Here is a 19,542-nt window from a genome sequence, read left to right on the forward strand (position 1 = left end):
CCTGCATCAACATTTATATATATACAATTAACTGTGTACAACATTTATATATGTAAGTCTTTCCATTGAATGAGAACCTCTACGACATTGGCAACATTAGTACGGACATCTATGACAACTTGAGGTTCAACTTGAAGTTCTAAATCTTCAGCAGGAATGTCAAATTGATAAGCAACCGAACCGATGAGCTTAGTAATTTGATAAGGGCCATAAAAACAAGGACTAAGCTTTTCATTTATCTTCTTTGCTAAAGATTTGAGTCTATAGGGCTTCAATTTGAGATAAACCCAATCCCCAACAACATAGGAGACATCTCTCCGGTGTTTATTAGCTTGAGTTTTCATTTGGTTCTGGGCTTTTGCTAAATTGAAACGAATGTCATGCAAAATGATATCTCGTTCTTGAGTCAACATGTTAACTTCCTAATTTATCGATTAATATATTGAATATAAAATGGTTTATAGTTAATAAAATATTCTTATTTAAAGTGACATTCAAATAACTTATATGATAGATTTTAATGGTGACATCTTCGAATTTTGTCAATCAATTGTATTTTTTAAAAGAAAATTTCTATTATGATTTTTTTATGACAATTAAAAAATATTTACTGTATTAGCATCAATGTTGTTTTATCGATAATATTTTGAAAAAAATAAAATTGTATACATAAAGTCTCATAATATTAATTGAATAATTTCTCATAATTATTCAATTAACCTATTACATATATTTATTTTTTCTTAAACTTTAAATAGAAATTTCTATATTAGATTTATGTCAAATATTTCATTAAAAATATTTTGTTATAATATTATTTTAGAATTATATTTGTAACGAGAAAAATATAAATTAATATTTTATTCTTATCAATGTTAAAAATGATTGAGTGAGAATTTTTTAATGTTTATGTATCTATAATACTTTTGTTAATAACAATATTTTTATTGAAATAAATTACTTATGTGGATTAATGTTTTTCCCTTAGTTGAAGAGCTATAAATTTATATAACTAACAATTTATCAATTTGAGAAATTTTTAATAAAGAATTATAAAGTTTTATATCATTAGTATATGAATATTTTTTAATTATAAAATTAATTTAATAATAATTTATCTATTAAAGTATTGAATATAAAACAGTTTGTAGTTAATAAATCGTTTTTATTTAAAATGATATTTAAAAGAAAAAAGAACCGAACACAAACTCTAAAAGATAAAAAAAAAGGGACAATTTATATTAATCTTTATATTTTTCGACATAGCCACCATCACTGGCCTTCGTCCAACAGATGAGATTTTTGACCCAACAGAAAATGATGAGAACATCATCACTTTGACAAAGACTTCGTTGGTTTCACCAAGTACATGGAGCCTTATCATGACCCAACTGTTTCTTTAGTGTCTAATATTGAGCACATTGCTTTCCTAGCATTATGGCCATCACTGACTGAGTCGAGAAGATAAAGAAAATTGCAAGGTCGATCTGCAAATCAAAATGGCCTTGTCGTGTGGACTAATCATTTTAATTTCCTTTGCAATAATGATAATTGTTATGTATGTCTTTGATTTGCAGAGCCCGTCTTCATGCTCCATTCCATTAGAAAATCTTCATTTTCCCTTGGAGCAGGCCGTGGAACCCCATTTTTGAAGTAATATGTGAAAACAATAGATTAGTTATTTACTTAAACTATGGTAAATGTCTCGCCAAAGCCATCATAGCCTTTCCAAATTCCACCTCATTCCGTTACATCGTGACTAGAGTTAGTCCAAATAATAACTTTCCTACCATCCATTCCCTTTCTCTTTCGTATGAAAACGTCTCCTTCTTGACCAATCTTCATGTAAAGGAATTTATAACTGTCATAAGAAGCGAAAAACCAGTAGATGATGTTTCGTATTGCGATATTTCTTCTGAGAGTTGTGTTGATGAGGAAAAACAATATTATTATTTTTATTAGAGGTGATTCTTTTTTAAAAGGCAAAGAATTTTTTTATTAAAATCAACTAGTATAAGTAATGCCATAGCTTCATACAAGAGAAGCTAGAGGTTTGCCCAAGCAGGACCATAATCAAATCTAAAACAAAATTTATACCTCTCCAATTAACATACAGTAACAGTACCAAACCTGTCCTCATACTACATCAGTTCTAAACAAACTCATCCTGCAGGCAGAATAGCCAAAAACCTCTGCAACTTTGTATATGGCTCACTTTCTAACCAAAAACAGAATAGCTGACACAAACCATAAAGAAGGCCTAAACCTCTGCAACTTCATGGAAGTGTTAGTTACATATTTTAAATTTAGCGGGAAGTTTCAGTTGCTCTTATCCATCTTCACTTGGGCTATCTTGAGCCTTTTATTTTTTTGTCTAAGATTTTGCTTACACCTCTTTTAAAATGAAGTGTGTAGCCTCTCTCCATCATTTGGAAAATGTTTAGAAGATTTTCTTTTAGGGTGGGAACTAGTAAGACATCATGGATGAGTCGCGCACCTTTATCTGTCTCCACCATGATAGTGCCTTTGCCTTTTGATTCCACCACATTGCCATTTTTCAGTTGAACTTTGACTTTGAAAGACTCGTCAATGCCTTTGAAAATAGTCCCATCCTTGGCCATGTGGTTGCTGCATCCAATATCCAAGTACCAATTTCCTCCTTTATATTTTTGATTGCGTCTTGAGTGGCATAAAGCATGCACTGTTCTTGATCATGCTCCTCATCGATATTAGCTTAATGTCTATTTTTGTTCCGACAATTTTTCTCTACGTGCCTGAAATAGCTACATTGTGGCATACTACGGTACCAACAATTTTTCTATGTGTGACCTAGTCTTTTGCATATATTGCTTAGAGGATTTTTATCTGGCCCGTTCTTAAGGAAATTTCTAGAAATTTCTCTTCTTCTGGAAGTTTCTCCATAATTTTTCTTTCTTCCATTTTCTTTATTTTGGGGCTGAAATTTGGGCTTTGACTCGAAAGCATTTTCGAGTATATCTTCTTTATGCCTATACAGTCTTTGCTCATATGCTTCAAGAGAGCCCACTAGTTCTGTCATTGATAGAGTGGACATATATTTGATTTCCTCAATCGTTGTCACGACTGGGTCAAATTTTGGGGGCATAGCAATTAAAATTTTCTTAACAATTTTCTTGTCAAGAATATTCTCCCCGAAAGCTCTCATTTGACTAATTATTCCTTTAACTTTGGATAGTAATCTTTAATTGTCTTAAACTCCTTCATCTTTAATAGTTCAAAATCTATTCTTAAAGATTGAAGTTCAACGACAAGTATCTTATTGCTTCCTTAAAACTCCTTCTGCAATGTGTTTCACGCTTCTTTGACAGTTTTAGCTCCCATAATTCTTAGAAAATTGCATCAGTCACCATTTATTGCAAGGTGAACTGCACCACTGAATTTTTCTATTTATTTTTCTTCAACTCTTTTTCTTGAGCTGCATGCGGGAGCGGTGAAGCCTTCTTCTACTATGCCCATAAGTCTTGAGATGAAAAAAATCTCTTCATTTTAACACGCCAAAAATCATAATTTTCATCATTGAAATAAGAACAAAAATGAATGATGATTGAGTGATGTAATTAAAAAAAATAACATAATTTTCATTTTAACACGCCAAAAATCATAATTTCCATTTTAACATGCCAAAGTTCATAAATTTCATTATTGAAATAAGAATTTTTCTATTTATTAAGAAAAATGATTAGAGTGGATTAATAGTACAAGATGTGTTTTTTTTTTGAAATAGTTGGGAGGATTTTGAAACTGGAGTTTGTTGATGTTGATGTTTTATTTGGTGGGCTTCTTTCGAGTGTTGTTTTGAGTTGGTTCTTGTTTTGCTTCAAAATATTTTATTTCATCTTACAAATTAGTATGCATTAACGGTGACTTCGTGAGCATATGACTGTTTGTAAAAATAACTATTAAATATAAATTTCATTGCAAATTACTCTTCAATCAAGAGTGAGTTGTTAGAGTTATTTTTCCTATTATAGCCTCATTTTTATTCCCTTTTCTAATAAATTCAATTATACACTCTTTCTTTTTTTAATAACTAATGGAGAAAATAATTAATTTTATTAAAAGTATGAAGTTGAGTTATTGAGAAAGTAAGAGTATAATTGACAAATTATAACATTAAACTATAAAATGACACTTAAATAGAAATAAAATAATTTCTTCTAAAGAATTTGCCATAATATTTTATCTATGAAAGAATATTTCTTAATTAGTGTACAGACTTTAAAGGATAAAATGAGTGATGGAAAGAGCCATAATTGACTTTGAAGTGAAAATGGGACCCGTGAGGCATTATTGGGCTGTGAGTGAAAAGAATATATACCAACCAGCCATAAGAGATTAAGTAAATCAGATACAGAAAATCAAAATGACTGTGTCGTGCGGGGTACTAATCATTTTGATTGCCTTTGCAATAATGATAATTGTGTACTCCTTTGTCTTTAATTTGCGGGGCTTATCTTCATGCTTCTCTCCATTAGAACAGCCTTGCGAAATAGTATACAACAAATCTTCATTTTTTCTTGGAGAGGGCTGTGGAACCCCCGTTTTCGAAGTTATATGTGAAAACAACAGATCAGTAATTTACTTCAACTATGGCAAACGTCTCTCCAAAGCCATCATAGCCTTTCCAAATTCCACCTCATTCCGTTACATCGAGACTGGAGTTAGTCCGGATAATAACATCCCTATCATCAATTCCTTTTCTCTTCCGTACGAAAATGTCTCCTTCTTGACCTATCTTCGTGTAAAGGAATTTATAACTGTTATGAGATGCGAAAAACCAGTAGATGGTGACGGGTATTGGGATATTTCTCCTGAGAGTTGTGTTGATGAGGAAAAGCAATATTCATATTTATATGGTGTAGGTGATTCTTTGAAATCAGAAGTGAGAGATATAGAAGAGTCATGCAGAATAGAGATGAAGGTAGTGACGAGTTGGTGGGATGGAAAGGTGAAATGTAATAGCAAATATCCAGATGTTCAGACTGAGTATGTGAATGGAATCGAACATCGTTGGCGACCAATAAGCTGTGAGGGAGACAGTGAGGAACAACCAGTGCCACTCACCTGCACTTTCGTAAGCGCAGTTGCATACATATTCCTTCGTAAGTCAATTATATTACAGTAGATTGCAATTTTTTTCCCACGCAATTGACAAAAAATATATTTTGGTTTTTTCATCTTGTTTATAAATAAAAGTAATTGATTACAAAAATATTAAGTTTGTAAGAATTAAAATATATTTAAAAAATTTTAAATACAAAATATATGCAAAATACATGAAAAAACCACAAATAATAATAATAATAATAATAATAATAATAATAATAATAATAATAATAATAATAATAATAATAATAAAATATGATGCAAATTTTTAACACAAGTAAATTTTTTATTGTTTATATTTTAAAATATAGTAACATTCATTTATATTTACTTATACTTGAGTATGACTGTATGAGAAGAGGTTGAATAAATATTAATGGCTGAAATGCATTTTCAATATATTTTTTAATCTTTTAGTATTTTATTAAAATACTTATTTTTTTTCAATTTTCAATTTAATATTTTTGAAATTTGTTTGATCACCTTTAAACTTGAATAGTTGACATAGATGATTTTTCCATTTCACACACTTAAAAATAAATTTTATTATTTTAAGAGTTTATTGGAAATTATTGTAAGATTTTATAAATAATTTTTTGTTTGATCACCTTTAAACTATTGTAAGATTTTATAAATAATATTTTGGAAATTATTTGCAAAATTTCTTATAAATTTTGAATCCCCAACCTTATAAATTTCTTAATAATTTTTATAACTCTCTAGGCAAATTTAGCGACGTGATTTGGATGCCACTAGGTAGTGACATGGAAATCACGTCACTAATAAAGATGCTTTTACTGACTCATTACTGCTGCGCCTGCTCTGAATTGAAAAGCATTAAACTCTGGTCCAAATGTTGCGACGTGATTTTCACTTCACTAATTAGTGAAGTGAAAATCACATCACTAATTAGTGAAGTGAAAATCACATCACTAAAAGTTGCCACCTTGCCTCCTGCAACGTGAATGACCACGTCGCAAATAATGATTTGTGAAGTGTTTTTTCTGTTTGTGGCGTGATAATCACGTCACTACTGAGCTCTTTTTTTGTATTGCTCTACCATAAAAAAAGAAGTGTATTTCCATAATTTTCTAACATCCACTAACTCTCCAAACCAAACCATACACTCAACTCCAATAGCTTTTACATATGCAGTCAAAGATCTATTCTGCAGACAATTTCTTTCACAATTTTCTCCACTAGAACTATTACTACTACTCTCACCATTCAGCGGATTCATACTCTTACAGCCTTTTGGCCAATTCCATGTTTGTTGCTCAAACCCTTTTTAAGCACTTACTCAAAAGTTGTTAAGAAGTGTGGTTTGGCCTAACTCAACCCTACAAAACCGGCTTGTAGGGTGAGGATTGCCCCCACTTATAAGGACATGTTTAGGCCATATATTGTCCGATGTGGGACTCTTAACACACCCCCTCACGCCCAGGACTAGGCTCATGATACCATGTTAAGAAGTGTGGTTTGGCCTAACTCAACCCTACAAAACCGGCTTGTAGGGTGAGGATTGCCCCCGCTTATAAGGACATGTTTAGGCCATATATTGTCCGATGTGGGACTCTTAACAAAAGTGAATCAGACTCATTCCATATTGTAAAACTACCACATGAATTATAAAACTCGCGCTTCTTATAAGGTAGACTTTATAACACATTTCATTCATTTTCATTCCACCTGAATTGTAGATCATAGTAATCTTTCTATTAATAATTTGATTTATTTTTATAGTGTTGCTATGGATTGTTGGAAAATTTGTTCTTGGCTCACCCTTTGTGATTGCGGTTTTGATATTTAAATGGAGAAAAAAACATTTATCCATATATGACAAGGTTGAAGATTTCATCCAAAGTCACAATAATTTCATACCCATTAGATACTCTTATTCTCAAATCAAAACGATGACCAAACATTTCAAACATAAGTTAGGCGAAGGAGGCTATGGTTCTGTCTACGAAGGAGTGCTTCAGAGCAAACGTAGAGTGGCTGTTAAGGTATTGACTAACTCTCAAACCAATGGACAAGACTTTATCAATGAAGTTGCAACCATTGGAAGAATACGTCATGTCAATGTGGTTGAGCTAATTGGATTTTGTGCTGAAAGAACAAAGCAAGCTCTGATCTACGAGTTTATGCCTAATGGTTCTCTTGATACACACACATTTTCACAAGAGCAAGGAAACTCGTCTTCATTAGGATACGATAAAATCTATGATATCTCGCTTGGAATTGCTTGCGGAATTCAATACTTACACCAAGGTTGTGACATGCAAATCATACACTTTGATATAAAACCTCATAACATTCTTCTTGATGAGAATTTCAGCCCAAAAATATCTGACTTTGGTTTGGCAAAATTGTATCGAATAGATCAAAGTATTTTAACTTTAACAGCAGCAAGAGGAACAATGGGTTACATGGCCCCTGAATTGTTGTACAAGAACATTGGAAGCATATCTCATAAAGCTGACATTTTTAGTTTTGGAATGATGCTAATGGAAATGACAGGTAAAAGAAAGAACAAAAACTATATAGAGAATTGTTGGCAAGACTACTTTCCTAAGTGGATTTATGATCAGTTTGAGGAAACAATAGATACAAACAACGTAACGCTTGAGGAAAAGAATATTGCAATGAAGATGATTGTGGTTGCCTTGAAATGCATACAAATGAAACCAGATGACCGACCCTCAATGAATGAAGTGATAGAAATGCTTGAAGGAGATGAAGTTCCTCAACACCTTCAACTTGATCCACAATCTCTATTAACATGGCAGACCATGTCAACAGATGCAGATGAATTCAATGACAACTAACATTCATCATGAACTACAGGTGAAGTGGAAGTACAATAGTGTATGAAATTGAAACCAATGATACTGATTCCAACTATCGTGCTGTTTTAAAGGGTACTAGTATATATGTACTACAATTTTTTTCATGCACTTTTGTGTCTTTACTTTTATTAGCATATGTTAATTTAGACGCTATGAATTTTTCATACTCAGTCATAAAACATGCATGTAAAATGTAGACTTTAATAACTTGCATCGTGAACAATCTTAAATATTTTTGAATAATCTTGCATGTTCAAAGCTGCTGAGGCGTTTCTCAAATCATTTTCTTATATACTCTCTTCGATGGCTCCTAATCTTGCATATTCCATATGCTAAGTAGTTCTAAATTGTGAGAGCTCATTTGTGGCATGTGACCCCTAACATAAGATATCAAATATATGAACATTGGTATATTGCCAAGACAGGGTAAATTTAATATTCGGTCACATGTTATGCATGTGTTTTAACTTTTGTTCGATTTAGGCAGCATAGATTTTGGTTAAAAACACCATAGGAATTCTAAATGGTAATAAAAAGAAGACTCACACTGTTATACTCAAAATTCAAAGGTTCAAAATACCTCTTTGAAGGAGATGTGAAGATAATTCGGAAAGAATGTAAAGGCAGTTTCGAAAAAAGAACTAAAGAAAGACATGCACGAAGGATAATGAGTCGTAGATCGAAGAGTATAACACGGTCAAAGTGAAACATTAACCATCTCATAGACTTTCTTAAAAAGTTTTGGTCTAAGCAAATCCATGTCTGGTATGCAGACTACTAACTAGGCCGTTGAGTATAAATATGGCCATAAGTGTTTTTGAGAATCCTCTTTTTCGTAGAATATTTTCAAATGAGGAAGCTTGATGTTCTCCAACTTTCTTAATAGGGGCTTCTCAAATTTCTTGACACAAACGTTGGGGGTCCTCCTCCAACTCTTCGCTAGGGTCCTTTCTTAATAGGGGCTTCTTTTTCCAACTATTTTCTTTTAAAATCCTAACCAATACATTTGAAAGATTTATTAATTGCAGACGTAGTCCACACGGAAGTTTGTTTCTTTTTTCTTAATTAATTAACTTGGAAGTATAGAGTTGACTGACTAATTGGAAATTGCATGGCACATGCTTAGAAATTAGGAGGAACATTTGAAAGAAATGTCTAAACATATCTGGTTGAAATTTCATTATAGAAAAAGATATCTCGTGGAAACTTCCTTGCATTTTTTATTATGAAAATAAATCTTCTGATAATATATTGGCTGAGAATGACATGTGAAATTACTAGTTGATTAACAAAATAGCTTCTTTTGGAAATAATACTTTTTTTTGTCTGTATTGTTTTATTTTACTTCATTTTTCTTACTAAAAGTTCAAGTTATGAGACTACATACATGGTATTAGTGATATAAGAGTTTTGCAAATACAGTTTTATTTAAATTAAATCATGTTTAATACATTGGACTAGAAATATTGGTTAGATTTTTAAATGGAAAACTGTTATTTCATTAAATTATAGAAAGGATTTAGCATGAAATCAGAGGTCAACTTAAGCAGAAGCAATAACTTGAGGCACATCCTCTATCCAAACTGAATCACCATAATTTGCTAATAGCTGAGCTAATTGAGGAACCAAATTGGAAGCAATACAGCAAATTTAAAAAGGATGATTTGATGATCAATACACGGTGCTGGCATGCTATTAAAAAAAATATCATAGTAACATTGAACTCACAGATTTTAAGATACCCGAAACTAACATTTAATTTCAACGTTCAGAGAAATGATCAATATAATTGAACATGAAACTTATTTAAAGAAAAAATAATTTATAGTAAAGAGTATTAAGTACTGTTGATCCCAACTTCACTCTATTTCTGAGATCACATCGAGTTCCAAGTTCAGACGCCTAGCAGCATTCGTTCTAGTTGCTGATGCAGAAGCAAAAGGATTAGGCGGCATCTCTAACTTCTCTCCATTTCCTTCCAGCATTTGAACCACAGCCTTCATGGTCGGACGATTCGCTGGGTGCCACTGAATGCACCAAAGTCCCACAACTGATAGCTTCTTTGCAATCCTAGCGTCTTCTTCTCCTTCTATATGGATTTTTATATCTTCCTCATTCTCTAAAAGATTATAAATCCATTGTGGATAGTGAACATCGTTGCTATTTTCTTTCGTGTCATCGGTTATTTTCCTTCCTCCAACCATTTCAAGAAGCACCATCCCAAAACTATAAACATCGGACTTATAGGAAACATTACCAAAGTTCCTAGAAAATACCTCTGGTGCAATGTAGCCCAAAGTTCCCCTAGCCGTGGTCATTGATACAATACTTTTTTCCTTGGAACAAAGTTTGGCCAAACCAAAATCAGAAATTTTGGGTGTGAAATTATCGTCTAGCAATACATTATGGGGTTTGATATCGAAATGGAGAATTCGTTTGTCACAACCTTGGTGAAGATACTCGATACCCTTAGCTATACCGAGAGAAATGTTCTGTAGTCTTTCCCAACCTAAAAAGACATCCTTAGTGTCTGCAGACGATATGAATTTCTGCAACGAACCTTTTGGTAAAAATTCATACACCAAACCTCGTTTGTTTCCGTCTGCACAAAAGCCAACCAAGCGAGCCACGTTGATGTGGTGAATCTGACACATTGCTTCCATCTCATTGATGAACTCTTGGCCATTTCCTGTTGAAGTGTTTAGGACTTTAACAGCTACATGAACTTCGTTTGATAGCTTTCCTTTGAAGACAGATCCAAAAGCTCCTTGCCCCAGTTCGTCCTTAAAATGATTTGTAATTCGCTTTATATCCGCGTAAGTATATCTAGCAGGCTTAAGAGCTTTATAGTCCTTCAGAAACTTTTTGATCCTTATGTAATTCTTCCTTTCAATGCAAGCTACATAGATACAATATGTTGCGACTCCAACAAATATCAGAGAAAATGGGCCTAGGACACCTGCACATAGTATTACCAATAAATTTACAATTTAACTTTTTATAAATATCATTCACTTTCAGTTTTGTCCCTTGATTTCTTTAGCATATGAGTTTGTCCTTAAATATATACCATACATATGTTAATAAAAATTAGGGTTATAATATGAATCAAAAAAGTAATCAGGGTTAACATGATGCACTTAAGTTGCGTATTTAAGTTTGCTAATTGTAGAACTTGTATCTCCATTATGCCAAATGAGATGAAGTTTAGAAAGCTTACCGGCAATCACTTTTCCTTTTGGGAAACCTGCAAAAAGTTTGAAGATATGAGCTTCTCATGACTTAATATAGATTATAACATCATAACTTCTTTACGCAAATATCTAGACGAAATCATACCTTTAGTGATACCCGTGCATTCGAATTCGTGTTGGGATGTGTTTCTCTTGGCCTTGCATTGCCCACCGTTTTGTTCACAGTTTCTGCAATCTGGTTGGTTCCAATTGAGACCAGCATCAACATTGTTGTTAAACAAAGAATTAGGCAACATTACAAGGTTTTGGATTCTAGTACAGGACAACAAAGGCATCCAGATTATTGATGATTCGGAATTCACTGCTATAACTTCAAATCCTGGCAAGTTGAGGCATGAAAAGTTTCCAGATGTTATTATATCATGATTATTATTATATGTGTTTCTGTGATTAGTCCCTGAACAGTTGAATAGAGCATACTCACGGAGTCCAAACTCAGAGTTGAACTGAAAAGGAGATGAGGATATATCGAAATTGGGAAGCTGTTTGTTAAGGCAGAGTTCAGGATAAGACACTGTTAAGATTTGTGAAGTGTAGTTTATGGTTTTGATGATGGCTTTAGTAGAAAAGGGTAGTTCCAACACAGTTTGGTTGGTGTGTGAGCAATATACTTCAAACCGGGAGTTATCGTAGCCACACCATTTTGGTTGTTTTCCTTTGAGTCTGAAAGGAAATCTAATGAATGGTCCATGAATACCATCACAACTTGATTTCTTGCACTGGTCATCGAGGGAAGTAGTTTCTGCAGCTGCAGCGGTAGTTAAGAAGCAAAGAAAGATGAGAGGTATGAGTTTTTGTAACCAAATAATAGCCATGACTGATCAATAATCATATCAATCTAAGCAATCAGTATGAGTTATTGACATAGTGCAGCATTGCATTGCATTGCATTGCATTGACCATGACTCCATGAGCTTAACTTATTCACAATCCTGTTTGAATAATTGTTTCACTAAATATAAATATAAATCTGTTTGTAAATGATTATATACATTTATAATTTTTTAAATGTATATATTTATAATTAATAAAGTACATAATAGTAGTAGTATTTCTTAGGTAATTTCGAAACTTTGGAGGATAAGATATGAGTGATGGAAGGAAAGAGTAAAAACTGACTAAGTCAAAGTCATTTATTGGGCGGTGCATGCATGAGGTTGAGTCAAAGTCAGATGCTGTGAGTGAAATGAATTAGTCGAGTCAGGCATCACTGACTAAGTCGAGAAGATAAAGAAAATTGCAAGGTCGATCTGAAAATCAAAATGGCACTGTCGTGCGGGGGACTAATAATTTTGATTGCCTTTGTTATTTTGATATGGGTGTTTCTCTATGATTTTTCCGAACGTGATTTATGCTCCACTCAAACTTCAGGAGAGGATCTCAATCTCAATCCTTTTTGCGGAGTCATATTCGACAAATCTTCAAATGGTGGGTACGGGTGTGCGAATCCAAGTTTCCGAGTAATATGTGAAAACAATAAATCGGTAATTTACATCAACTATGAACAACATGCCAGCGCCATTATAGCTTCTAACTCATCCTCCTTCTTCCGTTACATCACTACTGGAGTTAGTCCTGATTATAACTACTGCCCCATCATCAATTCCCTTTCTCTTCCGTACGAGAACATCTCATTCCTTACCGATCCCAATTATCCTTATTATTTATTTATAATGAGATGTGAAAAACCGGTAAATGATTCCAGCTATGTGGATATTTCTTCTGAGAGTAGCGGTGGTGGAAATGACGGTGGTGAGGAAAACCAATATTCTTATTTACATTTTGAATCAGATGCAGGCAGTATAGCAGAGTCATGCAGAATAGATACGAAGGTAATGATGAGCAGGTGGGATGCAAATGTGAAATGTAATAGCAAGTGTGAGTATCCAGAGGTTCACACCGAGAATGTCAATGGAATTGAACTTCGTTGGCGACCAATAAGTTGTGTGCAACCGCGGAAGCAGCAACACAGTGACAGTGGCCAGAAAGGAGGACGATTGACACCCTTATGCATTCTTCAAAACGAAGTAGAATATTCGTTTGAAATTGAACAAATTTGTAAGTAAAAAGAATACTCTTCCTTTTTCCTTTTTAATTATTGTATCATGGATTATAATAATCTTGTTATTAAGGATTTTGTTTATTTCCACAGTAATCCTATGGATGGTTGGAAAGTTTGTTATTGGTTCACCCTTTGTGGTTGCCATCTTGATACTTAAATGGAGAAAAAAACATTTGTCCATATATGACACGGTTGAAGATTTTATCCAAAGCCACAACAGTTTTATGCCCATTCGATATTCTTATTCTCAAATTAAATCAATAACCAAACATTTCAAGCATGACTTGGGTAAAGGGGCTTATGGTTCTGTCTATGAAGGAGAGCTTCGCAGCAAACGCAAAGTAGTTGTTAAGGTATTGACTAAACCCCAAACCAATGGACAAGACTTTATCAATGAAGTTGTAACAATTGGAAGAATTCGTCATGTCATGTCAATGTGGTTGAGCTAATTGGATTTTGTGTTGAAAGAACAAAGCAAGCTCTGGTCTACGAGTTTATGCCTAATGGTTCTCTTGATAAACACACGTTTTCACAAGAGCAAGGAAACTTGTCTTCATTAAGCTATCAGAAAATCTACGACATTTCTCTTGGAATTGCTCGTGGAATTCAATACCTCCACCAAGGTTGTGATATGCAAATCATACACTTTGATATAAAACCACATAATATTCTTCTTGATGAGAATTTCATCCCAAAGATATCCGACTTTGGTTTGGCAAAATTGTATCGAATAGATCAAAGCATTTTAACTTTAACAGGAGCAAGAGGAACAATGGGTTACATGGCTCCTGAGTTGTTGTACAAGAACATCGGAAGCATATCTCACAAAGCTGACGTTTTTAGTTTTGGAATGATGCTAATGGAAATGGCAGGTAGAAAAAAGAACAAAAATTATATAGAGAATTGTTGGCAAGACTACTTTGCTAAATGGATTTATGATCAATTTGAGGAAACAATAGATACAAACAACGTAACTGAAGAAGAAAAGAATATTGCAATGAAGATGATTGTGATTGCCTTGAAATGCATACAAATGAAACCAGATGATCGTCCATCAATGAGTGAAGTTATAGAGATGTTCGAAGGAGATGAAGTGCCGCAACACCTTCCACCTAATTCCAGTCTATGTTAACCTGGAAGAACATTTCATCAGATGCAAATGAATTTGATGACAACTAACACCCATCATGAACATGTGGAAAATGAAACTGCTATTGGTTCCAATTATCATCGGACTTGAAGGCTGCTAGTAGATAAGTACTATAGTTTCTTTTCATGCATTTTTGTTTATTTACTTTTATATATTCAATCATCAACCATGCATGTAAAATGTAAACTATAAGAACTTGCAGCATGAGCAATCTTAAATATTTTTGAGCGTCTTAATATTAAATTATAATTTTTTAGAAACAGGATCAGAATTAGGATCTGAATCAGATATAGATGAAATTTTTACGGAAAAAGGAGAAACAAGTAATTCTAAACAAAAAAAAAAACATGAAGAGAATTGGAATCCTCATAGTTCTTGGGAAAACTATGAAAATGAAACTATGAATCAAAGAGGTTATACAAAGGCTAGTGGAAAATGGATAAAAGTTGCGGAAGAATTTAAACCTTACTATGAAGAAACTAAATCTAAAAAGTTATTAAACTTAGACTGTGTAAGAAATCCAGAAGATATACTACAAAGATGGTCTAATGAAATGATTATGCTTATAGCAACCGATGATAAATTTTCTAAGATAAATCTAATGGATGTCAAAAATTTAATAGCCTATAGAACAACAGGAAATGTGGTGAAATTCTTAACCAGTATTAATGATGAAACATGGAATCAATATATAGGAATGGTAGAAAATAATCAACAATTTTTTAAACTAATAATGGAATTAATATATAAAGAATTCATAGGCTACAACACTCTTGAACATAAAACAAAAGTAAATAACCTTTTGCGAGAAAATGCAGAAATTCATCTAATTAATATGCAGGTATGTAATGTGTGAAATAGATAGTTTCATTTGTGAGTATAAAAAAATACTATTATGAATTAGATAATGAAACTAGGAAAATATATAGAGGAGTCTTTATATCCAAATTACCATACCCATTTAGTACAAGAATAATAGATATATGGAAATTTCAACCAATTGAAATAGGTGATAGCTTAGGAGGAATTATTCAAATTCTATATAATGAAATTAAGACGATAATGCATAAAGAGTACAAGAGCTAAACAGTTAAATAGAGGTAGAACCTCACTTTGTTGTGATATACCATAGATAGAGCATCCAGGAAATTATGATTGTAATCAACGAAGTAGAAAAAATTATAAAAGAAAACATAAATTAAGAAAAACTTATCCAAGAAAAAAGGCCTATAAAAATACTAGAAAAAAGTATTTTAGAAAGAGAAAACAAACACCTAAAAAATATTGTCCAAAAGAAAAAAAGAAATGCGTATGTTGGATATGCAATGTAGAAGGTCATTATGCCAATGAATGTCCAACAAAAAAGGAAAAAGACCTTAAGGAAAAATCAAAACTAATATAGAAGATGAATTATCTTCACAAGAAACAGAATCTGAATAGTACATATATCAAAATTAAAATTGAAAAAGAAAACAAAGAAACTGAAGCATATATAGATACAGGAGCAAGTATTTGTATAGCAACCAGAGCATTATTTAGTGAATGAAAAAGATTGGAAAAACCATTAAAGATTCAAATAGCAGATGGCTCAATACATCCACTAAATTGGGTAGCTACGAGAATTACTTTAAATATTCAAAGTAAATTATTTTTAATACCTACAATATACCAACAAGAAACAGGATTAGATATGATAATTGGAAATAATTTCCTAAGATTATATGCACCCTTTTGCCAATACTTAGAGTATATATCAATTAAGGCTCCATATATTAAAGGAAAACAATTGAAGGAAATAATAGATATTCCTATTATTCATTCATCTCAAACAATTTATTCAAGAAAACAATCAGAGCTCTCCAGGCTAAAACGTGGTAAAATTATGGATTTAGTTTGTATAAAAATGAGTTATGCATTAATTAATTTAGAACCATGAAGAAAAATCCCAACGCATATTGAAGAGCTATTAGATAAAGTGTGTAGTGAAAACCCACTAGACTCTACAATTAATAATAAAAATATGGAATTAGTTGAATTAAAACTAAAAGATCCAACGAAAGAAATTAAATGTAAACCCATGATATACACAAAACAAGATAGAGATGAATTTTATGAAGATATTAAGCAAATGTGTGAAAAAGGATTAATACGACCATCAAAAAGTAAACATTCAGTTCAGCACCAGCATTTTATGTTGAAAATCATAATGAGATTAAAAGAGGAAAGAGAAGGATGATAATTAATTATAAACAAATAAATGATGCTATTTGTTGGGGCGGTAAAGCGGCAAGCAACAAAAGATTTGGAAGTATCTATCCGGGAAATTATCGTCTCCACAAGGACTAGTGCATTGAACTGCCGTTCAACACTTTCCATAGTTATGAGTTTGGATTGAATTTGTTAAAGATAAAAAATGGAAAAGTAAATATTAACACAAAAAGAATTCATTCTTTAGAGAGAAGAAACTATCAAGTATTGCATATAATCTACTCTTCACAAACTTAAACTTATTGACCGAATATACTCAACTTGTAACCTATCAATATTACCACATGTCAACAACACAACCCACAAAATTATCTAAGTGACGATCTCTCAGACACCTAAACAACACATGAGAAATCCAAGCTTCCCGTAAATGTCGATCTCTCAGACAAACACGACCACTCAAACGCATTAAGCACTGACACTAAGTGATTATCAACCTAATCCATCTCTGCAATTAAGTTAATAGAAAATCATCCTAGATAAGCATAAGAGCCCTACATCTCTATAGCAACTCAAACACATAGCAACAAAGCAACAATCTAAGACAATAATCCATAAAAATATGAAAGCAAGCTTTATATAACACAATAGTCAACAAATATACATGAGATCATAGTAGATCTACACAAAACCCACAAATGAAACCACAAAGAGAAGAAAAGAAGAAAAACCCAAAAATCTCCCGGTTTGTCGGCTCCGATTGATGAAGGATTCAACCCCGGATCATCCATTTGACAGCTCCAATGTGTTTTCTAGCATCTTTCCACTCAAAAAATGCTATTGGATGGATTGGAGCTCTAAAATATCCAACCATCTTGAAAAAATGATTTCCAACAGCTTTATTGCGTTTTCTGCCGACACTGCTTCGCCCGGCGACTAAAATGGTTCGCCCGGCGACTCCAGGCAGTAGCAAATCACATTTTTGGGCCAGTCGGGCTCGCCCGGCGAGCCTAATCCTTCGCCCGGCGAGTGACACCAGTAGCAGAAAAATTCTGCACTGTTTCAGCCATAACTTGAGAACCGTAACTCCGATTTGTGCCCGGTTCGAAGCGTTGGAAAGCTTATTCCATGCTCTATTCAATAATGAATGAATATCAACTAAATTGATGATTTATTTTTATTTTATTTTGAGATTTATTCGATGATTCGTTGGTTCCGTCGCTCAAAATTGCGCGTTTTGAAGTCGTGTCTTTGGCACTTTATTGCTCGTGCTCCAAAAGCGACTCGATATCTACAAAATGAATAGAAAAATATCAAATGGTATATGAATGAATAAAAACTCAATTAAATCCTATTTATACATATTTATACAAAAAGCGGGGAATTATTCAGAGAATATAATACAAAAGAATTGATAAGTGCCACAAAACAATAGTAAAATAACGAATTTCTGGCACTCAACACTCTCCCCAACTTTATACTTGTTTGTCCTCAAACAAGAAACAACCAACTCAAAGAAACGAAAGCGATCAACCAAAGAATCACAAATCGACAAGTTTTGAAAAACGGAAACAAATGTATGGCTCAAATGAAAAATGGTACACACAAAGTAAACACTTACCACTAAACTACGACGATAACATAAAAACATGAAACCAATGCTAAATACAAAATTTATGCCAAACATTCTAAAACAATGCAAGTTCACAAATGAATCACACCTAGCAAAATGAAATCATCGGTAGATGACAAACACACAAAATGAGGTAATTTCACTCACCCACAATCTTGCAAACAAAAGATTAAATTATGCAGTCATCCCAAAAAAAATCATATTGAAACTACAAAGGCAAGAATCACAAGGACTTTCAAGGATGTAATGTGGCTTGGTTAACAAACAAGTGATAATTCCTAAAGCTAATCGAAACAAAAACTTGCCTAAACCTAAGGGAGTAATTACTTCCACAAAGTTTCAAACAATGGAATTTCAATCAAACTTTCTTCTTCATCACAAGTTTCTCAAACCAATCACATAACTTATTAGCACAATTATTCCATACTCTCTTTTCTTTTTGTTTTTCATGGTTTTTCCTCTTTTTTCTTTCTTTTTCTTTTTCTTTCTTTTTCTATTTTTCTCTTTCTTTCTTTTTCTTTCTTTCTTTTTTTCTTTTTCCTTTCCTCAACACATACTCAACCAACCAAACAAGCACATAATCAATGCTCTCCCCAACTTGAATTCAACCAACGTTATACAATGAATACTCCCACTTACTAAGGCAAGGTAAAAACTCATACAACAACAAAAGGTTGAGGGTTCAAGAAAAAACAACAATCAAAATCCACCAAAAAGCGAACTAATTCTCAAGTTCAAAAAGCGAAATGGATAATGACAAAAAGCTCAAAGGGGGTTAACAAAAGATCACACACTCACAAGGTGAAATAACAATATGGCTAAGGTAGTTGTGCTCAAAATCAAACAAAATGCCTTGATCATTTTCATGCTTTCACAAAGTCAATACAAACAAAAGATTAAACATAATAACATCTAGTTAAAACAAGAATTGTGGTCTCCCGCATATGTAAACAATGGAAAGCTTCCTCACAAAAAGGTTGGGAACTAAAGTGATTCACAAATGAACAAGTATACGAAAGAATGAATGGCATACAAGTTGCAAAAAGCCTAAGTATCATGAATATGCTACAATCTAGAAAGTGATAAACACATACCTCGAACGTGTACAAAATGTTAAACTCTATCATTACCATACATCCGCAAGTCGCAACGATCAAACTTGATAAATCACCAATTGCGACCTCAAGCTATCGAGCCAAACTTTGAACACAAACAATCAAAAACTAAAGAAAAAATTATAA

The 19,542-nt window shown here is 32.9% G+C and overlaps 2 protein-coding genes and 1 pseudogene across 2 annotated transcripts; 2 read left to right on the forward strand and 1 right to left on the reverse strand.

Moving 5' to 3' along the window:
- Positions 1-4,335: 4,335 nt before the first annotated feature.
- On the forward strand, positions 4,336-8,116 carry LOC131623166 (rust resistance kinase Lr10-like). Its single transcript, XM_058894170.1, has 2 exons — positions 4,336-5,141; positions 6,889-8,116. Exons 1-2 carry the CDS (start codon positions 4,403-4,405, stop codon positions 7,971-7,973), a joined length of 1,824 nt encoding a protein of 607 aa, XP_058750153.1. The 5' UTR covers positions 4,336-4,402; the 3' UTR covers positions 7,974-8,116.
- A 1,329-nt stretch (positions 8,117-9,445) lies between these two features.
- Positions 9,446-12,219, reverse strand: LOC131623165 (rust resistance kinase Lr10-like). The gene is made up of 3 exons (XM_058894169.1): positions 11,334-12,219; positions 11,215-11,241; positions 9,446-10,953 (listed from the first exon to the last, which is right to left on the reverse strand). The coding sequence occupies exons 1-3, from the start codon at positions 12,061-12,063 to the stop codon at positions 9,854-9,856; spliced, it is 1,857 nt and encodes a 618-aa protein (XP_058750152.1). The 5' UTR covers positions 12,064-12,219; the 3' UTR covers positions 9,446-9,853.
- A 79-nt stretch (positions 12,220-12,298) lies between these two features.
- LOC131623164 (rust resistance kinase Lr10-like) lies at positions 12,299-17,924 on the forward strand (annotated as a pseudogene).
- Positions 17,925-19,542: the final 1,618 nt, after the last annotated feature.

This window comes from Vicia villosa, unplaced genomic scaffold (genome assembly GCF_029867415.1).
Source record: "Vicia villosa cultivar HV-30 ecotype Madison, WI unplaced genomic scaffold, Vvil1.0 ctg.000053F_1_1_3, whole genome shotgun sequence".
NCBI lineage: Eukaryota > Viridiplantae > Streptophyta > Magnoliopsida > Fabales > Fabaceae > Vicia > Vicia villosa.

Bases quoted from the DNA above. Each gene is read 5' to 3' on its own strand.
- LOC131623166 (XM_058894170.1), top strand. From the start codon at position 4,403: ATGACTGTGTCGTGCGGGGTACTAATCATTTTGATTGCCTTTGCAATA. The intron at 5,142-6,888 runs GTAAGTCAATTA...TTATTTTTATAG, and splicing joins AGTTGCATACATATTCCTTC to TGTTGCTATGGATTGTTGGA.
- LOC131623165 (XM_058894169.1), bottom strand. From the start codon at position 12,063: ATGGCTATTATTTGGTTACAAAAACTCATACCTCTCATCTTTCTTTGC. The intron at 11,242-11,333 runs GTATGATTTCGT...AACTTTTTGCAG, and splicing joins ATGCACGGGTATCACTAAAG to GTTTCCCAAAAGGAAAAGTG. The intron at 10,954-11,214 runs GTAAGCTTTCTA...TACTATGTGCAG, and splicing joins AAAAGGAAAAGTGATTGCCG to GTGTCCTAGGCCCATTTTCT.